At 38.9% G+C, this 14,319-nt stretch overlaps 1 protein-coding gene across 1 annotated transcript; it reads right to left on the bottom strand.

The window, feature by feature from the left end:
- Positions 1-1,863: 1,863 nt before the first annotated feature.
- On the bottom strand, positions 1,864-13,122 carry SERINC1 (serine incorporator 1). Its single transcript, XM_007429952.4, has 10 exons — positions 12,940-13,122; positions 9,774-9,935; positions 9,078-9,238; positions 7,343-7,422; positions 6,798-6,935; positions 5,917-6,086; positions 5,725-5,815; positions 4,990-5,131; positions 4,664-4,894; positions 1,864-4,252 (listed from the first exon to the last, which is right to left on the bottom strand). Exons 1-10 carry the CDS (start codon positions 12,976-12,978, stop codon positions 4,114-4,116), a joined length of 1,353 nt encoding a protein of 450 aa, XP_007430014.1. The 5' UTR covers positions 12,979-13,122; the 3' UTR covers positions 1,864-4,113.
- Positions 13,123-14,319: the final 1,197 nt, after the last annotated feature.

Genomic DNA, 14,319 nt, shown 5'->3' on the forward strand with positions numbered 1-14,319 from the left:
CACATCTCTCTGAAATATATGAGTATAAACTACAATTGAGTAAATGTCATAGCTAGCCATCTGGCACACTTTGCTCTAAACAAATTATGCATGCCATGAAACTCTGAGGACAGTTGGGCTTCCATTAGCCAGAATGGGCAATCAAAACAATTTAATTCTTGTGCCTTTTTTTCAATAAGAATGATTTTCCACCATTTATTAAAATCTCAATTTTCATTGGTAAACTCTTTAGGAGGATTGTGAGTAAAGCTTTTATGCTGTTGTAGCACCTGCAAAATCTTAAAAACTAAAGTTAATGATGCACACTTAGTTTTCATTTCTAAGACATTGTAATGTAAAAACTAAGTATGTAGTACAGATCTATATTATTTATAGTATTTAAAGTGTTCTGTCTGACATAGACAGCCATTTTGGTCTAGTGCTAGACTTTGGGTGGGGAAACTCAAGTTTTCTTCCTTCCTCAGGCTTAGGGCCAAATAATTCACTGTCAGTCCCAGAAAGAAGGCAATGGCAAACCACTTCCAAAAATCATGGCAGGAAAACTATCACCAGGAATCAGGATTGATCTGAAGGCACAAATCTGCCATATACTTAAACCATTGTTGCATCTGACTACATTGTAGGCTAAATGAAAACATTACCCTATTCTATCAGTTATATTCAGTTAGAATACAAGAGATGGTATCCAATGCTATATGGCATATTCTTTGTCCTTTCTATGGAATCAACTGGAGATCTAACATGTAGTACTAGACACGCTTTTAACTTCCTTCCATCAAGATGCTACATGTTTTCTTTTAAGGTTGATAGAAGCAACCTGACTTAATTATATTCTGAAACACCACCATTCTTAGTTTAGTATACAGGTTAGAAAACTAACCAGTGTCACACAATCTGATGGAGAGAGAAAATTGCTTTGAGCGAAGCAGTTTTAAGAGTGTCAAGTGCAAGGACACAGTAGTTCTTAAGTAAATGAAAAGCTGAGTGCTTTCAATGTCAAAGAATAAAGTTGAAAGTCTTGCTTGTAATCATATTGTGGATAATTGATCTTCAGCTTTCCCCCAGTATAAGCCTGTTGCTGCATTAAATGCTCTAGTTTTACCAATACCTATCATAAAAAAATGCAGCAGCACAGGCAGTTATAGGTACCAGTTGTTTGGCACATGTGACACCTCTGCTCTGCAAGCTGCATTGGCTACCAGTATGCTGCTGGGTGCAATTCAAGGCAATGGTGGGGAGCTTAAAGCCCTTCATGGCTTGGGGTCAGGCTACCTATGGGACTATCTCTCCCTGGCGGTATCTCCCTGTCCTGAGATCCAGCAAAAGTATGCTCTGGGTCCTGAGAGAGTGAGAACGCCATCTGGTGGCCCAGGAAAAGAGCATTTTCTGCCATGGTGCCCACCCTCTGGATCATCATTCCCCCAGAGATTAGATTTGCCCCGACTCTGCTGACTTCTCGCAAGGTATTAAAAACCTGTCTTTGCCATCTAGCCTGGGGCCCTGGCAATATGGGTGAGCCCGTCTCATAGCTGATTTGAATATGGGACATTGCAAGTGTTCTTGGCAGCTATGTTTATGCTATTGAATTTTTTTTAATTTTGGCTGTTTTATCCTGTTTTTATTTTGCTTTCAATCGTTAGATGCCCAGAGTCATGTATATGGTTTAAATGAGTGGCCATATTAAATAAGTAAGTAAGAAAGATTATGGAAGTGCCAAGGTAGAGCCATACCTCTAAAAATATATTGAAACTATATAGTCACATTGTTATAATGGATCAAATAGCCAAGATAAATCAGGTTGAGGTCTCCACCATTAAATTCTTAACAGCTTAAACTAATCCCAAAACTGCATCTTAAGAGATATCAAGATTAAATAGCCAATATGAATGTTTATTGATAGCTACAGCATATACACTCAAAATAACTAAGCAGTAATTGCATTTAGGTTCAACTTCATCAGCCTTTCTGGGTATTACAATGAATTGAATAAATGTTAACAATTATGAACGCTCAGGAATTTGGAGAAGATACCTACAGCTGAAATTGAACTGGAGAAATCTGAAGTTGTAGCAATGTATAAATGTATTTCCGCTTCAAACAAAAACCAGAAGTTGAGTATTTTCAAAGCATTTTGCAAAGCAGAACCAATAGCTTCTAAGTATATAGTTCTGGGATTTTGCACTTGTAAAGACTGCCTGCACTGCACCCAACAGGACTAGTAGCAAGAGATGAAATAAAAATACTTAAAAGTTCTTTAATATCTTGTGCAGAAAAATCAAATGGCGTCACTGTAGATATCAGCTGCATAATGCAAATGTTTTTAAGAATATTAATACTTGTCAATACATCCAGCAAACTTATTAAAATGAGTCTCATTTTTTCTTACTTGCAAATAACTAATGTTCACTAAGCCAAAAATGTACTGTTCCCACCTGTTTTGTCCTGTTTTTTATATTTTATCAGCATTTCCTACGTTATGTTAGTTACTATGAGTGAGGGACCTGAAACCCTTAGGCCTCAGTTTCAATTGCTTTCAAGCGGCCTAATAATACATTTAAATACTTAAAGGGTTTTTTTCCTAACTCAGTGGATACAAAAATAACTTCAATGACATGCATTATTAATAGGACCAACACTGCACTCCACTTCCAACACAATGTGTACAAAAATGCAACCATTTTTCATGGCTAAAAAATTCATGGTTTTCAATCCATTTTAAGTAAAACTACGAACATTTCAGAGTCCTTTAATATAAGCCCTGTAGTTAAACTAAACAGCACGTAGAGAAACACTCTCTTTTGGCAAGGAGCAAAGAACTGGTTTCTCAGATGCTTGTGTGACAACTATCAAGTCCTAAACAGAATGGTTATTCGTGTAGAATTTTTAAAAGGAGAAAATTCTGTAAAAATAGCTTCTGAATTATAAATGCCGTCTATCTGTACTGACTATCCTTGCTTTGTTCTTCTCACTGTAAAATTAAAGTCAATCCCTCTTTTTGCACAACATATTTTCAAAGGAGGAGCAGGGATCACCCAACAAACTAATGCCTTTAACCTGGCTGCTTCAGCTATTATAAGATAAAATATATATTTAGTGATTACTAATTTCCAATCCTCCCTTGTTCATGCAATCAAGAGGGCAAGGACCGCACCACACATCCTAGTAACATTGCTGGTGACTCTTCAAATTGGTCTGGTCCCTCTAAAGAAGATTTATATCCTACTTTTAATTTTCTCCCTGAAGGATCACTGAAATGGTTCTTCCCATTTTGGCACAGTCCTCATATAGAGCAGAAACGGCCAATACAGATGAAATGACTACCCCTTGATGTGTTAAAAAAAAATAAAAAAGGAAAAATCCCCTTGTGTGGAAATCAGTGTGTATCCCCATTCTAAAAGCGTAACAGGCATAAAGATGAGGAAATCAAATGCTTCTGCTACAAGTTTATCATCTCTTAGATCCTCTCCCTGCTTGTCTGCCTCTTAGACATATCCCATCAAGTATCAGAACTGCTCTCGAAGCAAAGATGTCAAGGGAGAAATAAATGGCAAGCAGGTGAATCCCACACACCCATTTTGCTTTTAAAGGTCAAATACCTCACTTCTACAAAATCAGGGAATTCTTTAATTAAAACACTACAGCTGCTACTTGCTGAACTTCCACCCTGCGCAAGTAACAAACCAAATACTTTGATTTTGCACATGCTTGCCACAGCACTTTTGCAGCTCGTTAAATCTTAATTACACTAGGTAAGTGCAAGTTGCTCCACAAGCACTTTAACAACTGCTAACAGAATATGCAACTGCTGGTGGAACACAGCAAACTTCCTATTTTGTTTCCCGCTTGCATTTTGTTGAGTAAAGCCTGTAGAACTGCTGTCGACACTTCTAGTTTGGCCCTGAATCTAGCAGCAATCATGTTCAAGCTCAAGTAGGAAACAGTAGTTGAAATGGCAAGATAACCTGATTTAAAATTATCATGCATAATAAAGACAGGCTAAACTATGCTGATAGTAAGTACACAAACACATATTTACATTATTTCTTAGTACAGAGTAGCATTAGCATCAAATAAGCAACGAAACAATAAAAGCCTTCAGAAAAGATGCTTGGCTTAGTCAAATTCACGGTTTGTTAAAACAAGCGGAGCCACCAGAGTCCACACATACAGGATGATGCCAATCCAGCTAGAAGAAATCTTCACCCAGACAGGCGGCCATTTACTAGTTATTGATGCAAAGGTAGAGTCAGGACTGAAAAAAATAAAAAAATAAAATAAATGTGGAAAGGCTTTTCAGATTCAGTTGTGGGAACAAGGTAATCACTTTTTTAAAGAGAATTCACTTAGTTTGCAGATATTCCCCTCCATCGCTTGTCAGGGATCCATCCATTTCCCCCTCATTCATCCCCGACCACCATCCTATGATTCTCAGCGGAAGACTGATGGGGGACGGGCTAGAATAGGCTGCAGAAATCAGAAGCTCCCTGCCTATTCTACATGCAGGGTTCTGGAGCCAACTCTGGAGTCCAGTACTTCATCTGCTGTCTCATTCCAAGCTTCATAAATGAAAAGCACTTTCAAAGCCAAGAGGAGTGGGGATACGCCAAAAAATGTAGGCACAAAAAAGGGTTATCTTTTCCCAATTCTCTATAAATCTACATACCTGTACCAATTGGTTAACGTCATCATGATGTAAAGTGAAGCAAGAAAAAGCATGAAGTGAAAGAAAGAATAACTGTAAGTAACTCCATCTCGCTCATTGTCAACCGCACGGTGTAAATCATCGCCATCGTCAAGGGAGCCTTCACTCCGAGGAAGTCCATCTTCTATCAGCGTTGACTCATCACTGGTCAGGGTAAGTTTGTTTACTTGACTGTTATTAGATGTTCGGATACTGCAAATGGAAAAGTGGGCAGTCACTAAATATCCAGCTGATGGAGAGTTTAACAGCTGAACATGGTAAAAGGGATGCCTGAAAGTTCCACTCACCTTGAATAGAGAACACACAGTAAGAACAGAATGAGCCCCACAATCCCTTGGGCATCCCACCAAAGTACAAGCTGACCCTCGCCTGGAGGGCTGGTGGAATTATCTCCAATTATGCTCAGCAAACTCGGATTGCACTGTCTGTCTAGATGGGTAAAGGCATAAGAAATTGACATTAACCAAATATGAATGTCTCACTGAAATTGAATGTGTATTTAAACTAGACACAATACTTCATGTAAATAATGCACAGACAATAAAGAACCATGCTTATGAACAGCCTTCTACATATGCATTATATGTAGACTTACATTATACAGTCCCCAGTTTAAGAACAAGTTCCATTCCCAAGGTCTGTCCTTAAGTCAAATTTGTATGTTAAGCCAGAACAGTATTATTGTACAGTATTGTATAATACTGTATAAGCAGTGTCCTGAATTGAATCATTGTGTATTTAACTCAAATTTTGCTAAAATAGGCTCCGTTCTTAGCTATGGGTTATCTGTAATCCGGGTGTTCTTAACCTGGGGACTACCTCTCTATATAAAGGAGAATAAGAGAATGATATGCCTATTAAATTAGCCTCTACCATGAAATCTGGCTAGACCAACCATGCTCATTAACATGCACAATACCTCAAGTATCATTAGGAGCAATAAACAAAAAGGTTCTGCTAGAGCCATTTTTACTGCAAAATTGTATAGAGAATATGTTTTCAAAATTGTTTAGTCTTCTTACCTGGCTCATTGGTCATTGCTGCCCAAGTAAGGTACATTGTATAAACTGTGATTACAGATGATTGCAACAAGCCAGATCTTGGTTGTGATTCCTATATGCAGAGAGAGTGCAAAACAACCAACTAGGAGTTTGAAAAAGATTGCTTGAAAAAAATCTTCAAACGTTTTCTGAGTATTGGTAAAAAACTCATACCTGTATTTTGGGTAAAATTGACATTACAGATGCTCCAATACACAGCATCATGTTGACACTGATAAAAGCCTTATTTTCAGAACAGCCTTCTGGATGAGTATAGTAGATATAGAATAAGACAACTGCCACCAGAGACAGGAGATAATTTAGGGCTGTGGCAGACAGCAATGCTGTGAAAAAAAACAAGAATAAAAGAGGATTCAGATTGTATTAGCATCCCTGAAGAAGGTTTTGTTACTGGGCTGTTTTAAAAATAAAAGCTAAACCATGCTACTATTGTAACTGCTGAATTCCCAAGGGAATCTGGTGCCTTCACATTTTTCCCATGATGGTTGGGAATTTTAAATGTAACACAGCTCAAAGGCACCAGGCTGAGGAATGCTAGTCTGAAAGGGTTAGCAAAATGACATCTGATCTTCATGAGTAGCAATGCATACATTCAGCACATTGGCAACTGGCCTTTCACAAAAACTAAATCTATAGAAGAGGAAAATTCATACAGGGCAACCGGTACGTGGGAGGAAAGTTCTTGTACTATTTGGGGCTAAAATACATTCCCACAATTCTCCTGTATCAGGTATCATGAGGCTTGTGAAAAATGCAAAATCCTTATTTTGGGTTTGGTGATGGGTCTATATTATTATTTTGCAAGTAACTAGGATATGAAAGTAGAGCCAGTTTGGTGTAGTGGTGAAGGCATCAGGCTAGAAACCAGGAGACCCTGAGTTCTAGTCCTGCCTTAGGCACAAAGCCAACTGGGTGACCTTGGGCCAGTCACTCTCTCTCAGCCCTACGAAGCAGGCAAGGGCAAACCAATTCTGAAATCTTGCCCACAAAACTACAGGGATTAATCAGTCATTTAACAACAAACTGTGGCATACCTGCATACCAGCATCTTGAGTTTCCTTCCTCCATTTTCTCAACCCACGATTCATTCCAAGAGTGGGCAAAATCAATAAGTAAAACCAGCTGAATAAGAATGAAGCAGAAGGCTCCAGCCATGCCTACATAAAACCATACTAAGAAAAATAATAGAAGACATATTAATTTTGCATTAGGATTATTTTTAGCATCAAATCATTATTACTGTCTGATTCAGAGCAAACCTTTGGGGGGGGGGTGCTTAAGAGGCTAAGAAATAGTTAAGTGTACCCCTCATGGACCTTAGGGAAAACACAAAATGAGACAGGAGAGAGAGGGAGAAGAGAGAGACAAGGATTGTAGGAGAAACATGATACAAAGCAGTTACAAATATTTATAAGTAGCTTAATTAGGAATGAGAATTGGGGTTCAGCCAAATGGTCTGTTCATCCATCAGCAAAACAGCACAGAATAGAAAAGGGATCAAATAACATTTCTATAGAGTCCAGGAAAGCCACCGGAAACTACTTTTGCTGAAATATTAGAGACCTTAGTGCAATCTTACCAGTTGTAAAGGGTCCTTCTGGAATAAAAAATGCTCCCACTGTAATTGAAACTGCTGTGACAAACTTGAAAAACCAGAATCTGAAAGAATCACCATATATAATCTAAGTGACAGTAATTCTTAACAACATTTTAAAATCTATAATATTCAAGAAATATTTTAGGTTATCAACTCCATTGTATTTGATGCAACAGCAACAACATTATTTATATAACTTGGGTAGAAAATGCTATAAGACTATAACAACCAACCACATGTAAATTCAGCAGACAGCAGTACAGTAGATAATGTCTGCCTTTTATAACATATTCCTCTGATGAGCAGTTGAGTTCCAGCACAGAATCTCCCAAATAAAAAGGCATTATATACTATACCCTGGCTTAATCATGGCTTCAACAGATACAGAGTCATGGGTATCAAATCCTATTTGCTGTTTCTCTATAAAAGGAACTTATCTACACAGTCGTAGCCCTAGAGAAAATGCCTACATCTACAAGGTACAGGATACACAATGTAAAATGTTATCATTAGATTTATATCCTGACTTTTGTACAGGATCTCAAGGTGGTGTACATAGTTCTCCCTCCTCCAATTTTTCCCCACAACCACCACCCTTGGGTTGGACTGAGAGAAAATGTGACTGACCCAAATTATATGACTGAGGGTAGACTACTTTGAATGCTACAGTTATGCTACACCCAGCACTAAAGATTTAGTGCCGTGAAAATACAAGAATTATTATTCAGATTCAGACCAAGTGGCTTGGTCTTACATTCCCCATGGTAGCCAGGTGACCATCTCAAGGATGCATACAAGCAATCATGGTGTAGAATAGGGTAAGCAATCCTTTCTGGATGGCAGTTGTACTTTCTGATGGACTGATGGTCCACAGAAGGCTTACCAATCACCTAGTAAAACTACCCAAAGTACGGGCCTATCTTTCAGCTGGGGGAGCAGGGAGAGACATATGGGAAGGTTCTGTTCTGTCATACCCATTTTTATTTTGTTGTTTTAACCTGAGAATTGTACTGGCAAATTTAAATGGCATCATTTTGGCCTGTTTTCAAGTATTTAAAATTGGGAATTGGAGCATTCCCATTGTTATTGACCATGCACTCCCCCCCCTTTTTTTTTTTTTGCTTTGGGTGCCTGGGCTAGAAATTGTTCACCTTGGTATAGGCTGATAGGAATCCCTTCCTTTGTCCTAGGAGTTTAAATTTATAGACGCTCTTAGACAAATGGTCCCTACATTTGTCCAGCCATAATGCATAACCATAATTCAGTAAGTGGAAAGCTAAAAGTTGTTTTGTGTATCTTGAAACTTACATCATTGTCATACTGAGTTCTACTTTTTTGAGACTGGTTTTTTTTTTCATTACTGAGCAGTAATATTTAATAAGACATTTCATTTGGCCATTTTAGTCATCTGAATTCACAGACCAACAGGATAAAAGTTATAATTCTGCTGGAAGTGTTTTGCTTCTACCAAAGTTATGTTGGATCATTATTGTGGGTTTTGAGCATTTTGTAATCTCTAATTGTTTAAGCACCATGTCTAGCTGTGACACAGCAGCTTCTTCCAACCTCATATAATCCATTTGTGTTGGGACTGCAACTCTCAGAATTTCCAACCAGCCTGATTCTGGAATCTGCAATCCAAAACACCTGGAAGGCACCACGTGAAACACACACAGAGACACAAGTACACATACACAAGGAGTTATTTCCTCCTTACCCATTGTGGACCGCTGCCCTTGGATCACTGCTGCTCTTTACCTTGATCATCAATAAGGAAAACAAGAGGAAGAACATAGCCATACCAAAGCATACACGATACACTGCTTTGTACCCTACTAGAACATCGCAATTCACCTGGCCACCACAGAACCCAGGAATCTGTAACAACCAGCATAAAATTTATTAAAATAATTCATGAAGAATCCAAAATGTAATGCATAAATATCAGTGACTATTTCACGTGTTCACTATAGAGCAAACTGGAGACCTTCCACATAAATAGACTGGTTCCACTAATTTTATAATATTAAAACTGCACATCAAATAGATACTGTACTGTTTTCAAAATCCATACATAGCCACATATTTGCAATCAGGTTCTGAAAATCAGGACATTTCCAGGAATTGAGTGCTTGCTTCAGCGGGGCTATGATACTATCACTTTTGTTTTAATTGTTGCTGTTTAGCTTGAGCTCTCCAAGCTCCCTCCTTATCACTTTAAACATAAGCTTTCTTCTCTTAAATCTTTATGCAAGCATTATGGCCTTTATTATTCTACCATAGACAATGACTCATGTTTGATCAATAGCATACCATAATACTTAGAGCAAGAATTCTTCAGAAGAGATAGATGCAAGACACCAGTGTTTGTACCAAAATAATTTTACCATATTTGTCTCAATAATGAACTGACCTTCTTCAGTTGTTCTTCCATTCCTGGTATTAACATCACACATGCAACGCTCACTCCAAGAAGCAAGAAAAGTGCATATATCAACCTTGTTATGGTGGAGTTATTTCCACTGGGACAGCATCGACACAAAAGGCAGGGGGCACTACCACACAAACATGGTATCTGATAAAAGAAAGAAGGAAGGAGAAGACAAGTAGCAATACAGTCAAAGATCCCTGGTCACCTACTTGATTAAATGTTCACTTAACTGACTTCATAATATCTGAAAATAACATACCATCAATTAACTATAATTTGTGACCAGCAATCCTAGGTAAGTCTTTCCTACCTAGAGCCATCTGGATGTGCTTCACAATCTGGTAGCTGAGAGTTATGGGAAGTATATTTCATATATCTGATAGGCACCCAATTGGGCATGGTTATCCTAAGATATTTCAATTTGTCAACTAGAGAAGACGTGTTTATGTACTAGAAATCTGAAATATGAACATGTGTTTACTGGGCTCTTAGAGCATTAAGTCAGAAGCAAGAAACAGCAGAGTTGATGTTGCAATATCAGCCCTTATGTGTTCCCATGCCAGTTTATGGGGAGGGAAGGAAGGGACTATTCATAAGAAGCTCTTAATTGTTCTCCTCACCAAAAGTACTGTTCACACCACAGTCAACAAAAAGTGGAATCTCAACCACAGAGCAAGTGCCACTTTCATGTAGCTACTGTTGGATTGTTTTAACTTAAGTTCTTTTATGTTTAAATTGGAGTTTATAAAGATGAGAATTATAGGCTGCTCAGAATGGCTTTTAAACCTTGTAAAATAAATATTAAAAATAAGTTTGTGTTTATTTTATGCTGGGTTTCAAAGATATAATCTGAATTACAAACTTTATATTCATATGTTGAAAAGAATGCTTTGGAGAAAAAGCACATGGGAAGCTTTGATTATGTTCATTTTGTCTTAAACTTAAATTCAACTGAAATAATCATGACTGCAAACTGTCCATCACCCCATATCAACCTTTTATTCCATGATACTTACTTCAATACTTATTTGAATACAACATAGATATTATGTCTTTGGTAAACATATTTGAGAGAATTTGCAGTCCAACACAAACCCTCACACTAAGTCAAACAATTTTTCAGATATTAACAAAAACTGAAGGAACGTTCTATTAAATTTCCTAGTCTGATCTTTTTATCTTAGCCTCAGAAAATAGTAACATATTTCAACACAATCCAGGCAAACAATTACTCTTTTGGGTTATTTTTAATATTTTTCCTGCCCCCAAATATCACAAATGATCTATAATTTATTTAGCTTTAAGATATAAATGGATGACTCTACTCAGTCCAAAGACTGAGTAGTTATTGATGTAACTTCTCATTGTCATCCCAACACATATTAGAGTGTGGTGGTCATGATGGGACGTATAAATTGTATTACAGTTTGGGACTGAGCCGGATGTCCCCTTTGGAACCATTCCACACCTGAAATTGTATCAAATGTCAGCCAACGGAGTGGAAAAGGGCCAGAGATTGTCCTTAGAAGAGGTAAGACTTTTTTTTTTTTTTTGGTCTGCCTACAATAATCATTTATCATACCTGACTATAGATTACGTTGCCAAATTATGTCAGGGACCACAAAAAGAAAGAGTACCAATTTTAATAAACTAAGGGCCTTTCCACGCAAGGATTCCACACCAATTCAAAAACAATTCTGGATGTGTGATCCAAAGAGCTCCACCGATTTATTTCAAGCTCAGCTGTGATACCTTCAAAACTGCAGTAAAATTCTTTTTTAAAAAAAAAAAATGCTGCTCCCTGTGGAGCTGGTATACAATCTGTTCTCCACTTTGCAGGAACTCCAGCTTTATCCAACCTCCCAGACCTTGAGCTTCAGGTCTTCCAAGGGTATGTGACATAATGTCTTGTTCAGCTCCCCTTCCAAGGAACTGTTGAATTTTCATTTATTTATTTTGTGTATATGACTAGACAAATGCATGCAGCATGAAATAAATACATGGATGGAAAATCCAAGCAATTTCTCTTTGGTGAAGAGTAGGAATGAGAGGATTTTTGTGATGGAAAGACATGACGGATTCAAGGTATTATGGTGATTTTTTACTCCTTGGTCTTTGCATCCTAAGGCAGTAGATTAGAAGATGAACATGTAATTGCTTTTAAATCATCTGTGAAGGATATGGGAATGGAATGGAAAATGGGCCAGAAGACTGAAGTTGGAACTCCGGAAGCATCTTGAAGATCCTGACTACAGCATTCTCTTAAAAATCTAATATAGGATCTGTGAATTGTGTACATCTGTCAGATGACATCTACCTATAAATTTGTACACTGAACTCAAATATTATAAAATATCATATGCTTTCTGTAACCCATTCCAAAGGAAAACAGGCCCAGCTACAAACTGCATTCAAGCACTACTAGTAAATAACCATTATCCTAACACACTACAGCTAAAAAGTAGTATGAACATTTTCAAAAGGTCTTTAGGATAGTTTTGTCTTGTCACTCTAGCAACATCAGGCAAAGATGCCGCCTAGAGTTACTTATGTAGTGAGATGGGCCCATATATACATCTGAAAAAGGAGGAGGGAGGGAGGGAAAGCAAGATTCGGTATCTCCGTGGACGGGCAAGTAGGAACAAATAAAACAAATTATGCCTCTAGTACACAAATTGCAACGATCAGGAGACACCACGTGTTTCTTCCCCAGCAAAGCCAGGGAGAAAGAAATGTCAAGGTACCGCAGTGGAGAAAGAAACCGACTTCACCTACCCCTTCCCCACTAGCAAAATGACTTTGCACTGCACTAGCATTTTATTTTATTAGCCACGCATGAAGAACGCCATTAAGTTCTACCTCGACAGCCTTAAGAGATTTTCTAAGCATTCCGAGGCGGAATACAAAGAAAAAATGGTAATAATCCCATAACCGGGAAATATGGAAAATAAAGCCAAAAGAGCTCGTCTTATTTTAACAAAGAAGGGAGGGTACGCGAGGGCGAAGTTGGGGAGAGTCCAGCCCTGCAGCGCGCCTGCGCCACTAGAGACACTGCCTGCCCGCCATCGCCGCCGCCGCCCGCACCCCGAGCTCCACCGGCGCCGGGAGAGACGAGAAAGAGGGGCACCGCAACCCGGCACCTCCTTACCCAGCTGGTCAAGGAGCACAAGCCCAGGACCGCCCCCATCTTGTTCCTCGCTGTGCGACGGCCCTTTAAAGATGGAGACGGCGAGACGGATCAGCAGGGGCTTGTTTACTCTCCAGCCCGTTTTTCTAGCAGCAGCAGCAGCAGCAGCAGCAGACGCGATAGCGGCTGAGCGTCATTTCCAGGTCGACGGAGAAAGAAACGCCCCGTCGCCGCCTCCTCGGGCTCAGAGGGTTAATGTCAGAATTGAGAGAGAGGCGTTTATCTTCCGGGTTCTTGTTAACCGGTTTTCCCCCCCTGCTTTCCCGCACGATACAGAAATACAGGATCAGCTGCCGCTGCCGCCGCAAGTGCCAAGTAAAAGCAAAAGGCGAGAATCCCCTTGATGCAAATCACAGAGGACCAACGCAGTTGAGCCCCGCATTGGGTGTGTGAGACTCTGACAGAAACGTCCGGACGTTAATCCGTTGCTGCAAATTGCAGGAGCTTTGGGCGAGACCCTTCGGGCTAGTAACCGATTCTCCCCAAATTGCATTATCATTGGAAATTGTAATGCATGTTTGATTTTATACTTTAAAGATGTGCCCTAAAGAACATCTGATTAAAAACAAAAACAAAACGTTTCTTTCTATTATCCACCCTCTCTTTCCCAGCACGAGTATAAGTTGCTGTTTAGTGGAAAGAGGAAGTGAAAAAAATGGAACAGTTTCTCTCCTTTTTTATACACACACACACACACACACACACACACACACACCCATCCATCCATCCATCAGGGGAAGTTATTTTAATGGCGTTGTACTATATCTGAAATAGGGCCATTTTGCAGAAAGGTGATGGCTTGGGATCCAGCATACCTTCAGGTTCTGTTCTTTTGAAACTAAATCCATTGCAGTGGTTAGAAAAAATAGATGGTTAGAAACAGTACTCAAAATGGTTTGCACAGCGCTCTCTTTGCTTTAAGATATGCACATCACTGAACACGTGCATACCTCAACAAACAGGTTGGTAAACAAGTTATACCCTTGCTCTCTTAATAGTGTCCACCATGGCTGTGTTCACAGAACAATTCTGCCTTTCAGATTTAATTCTTCCTACTAGTTCTGCCTGTCCTTTAGAAGGCAGTCCCCAAATTCTTTCTTCAGAGTATCAAGAGTTTGGTAGCACCTTTTCTGACTAACAGATTTCATTAAAAAGCATAAACTTTCATGAGCAGCAGTTTGCTTCAGAGAATGCAATTCTACCCTACTTCCCAGAGGTCAGTATTGGACAAGAAATAAACTTTTGTTTCAATGACTGACTCACCCGCCTGAAACAGATTTTTTCCATTCAAAGTATTAATTTCAAAAGACATCTGACCTCAATATTTCTACTAATAACTAA

Source organism: Python bivittatus, unplaced genomic scaffold (genome assembly GCF_059951505.1).
Source record: "Python bivittatus isolate LINGU-HERP-01145 unplaced genomic scaffold, Pbiv_v1 ctg000020_np1212, whole genome shotgun sequence".
Lineage (NCBI taxonomy): Eukaryota > Metazoa > Chordata > Lepidosauria > Squamata > Pythonidae > Python > Python bivittatus.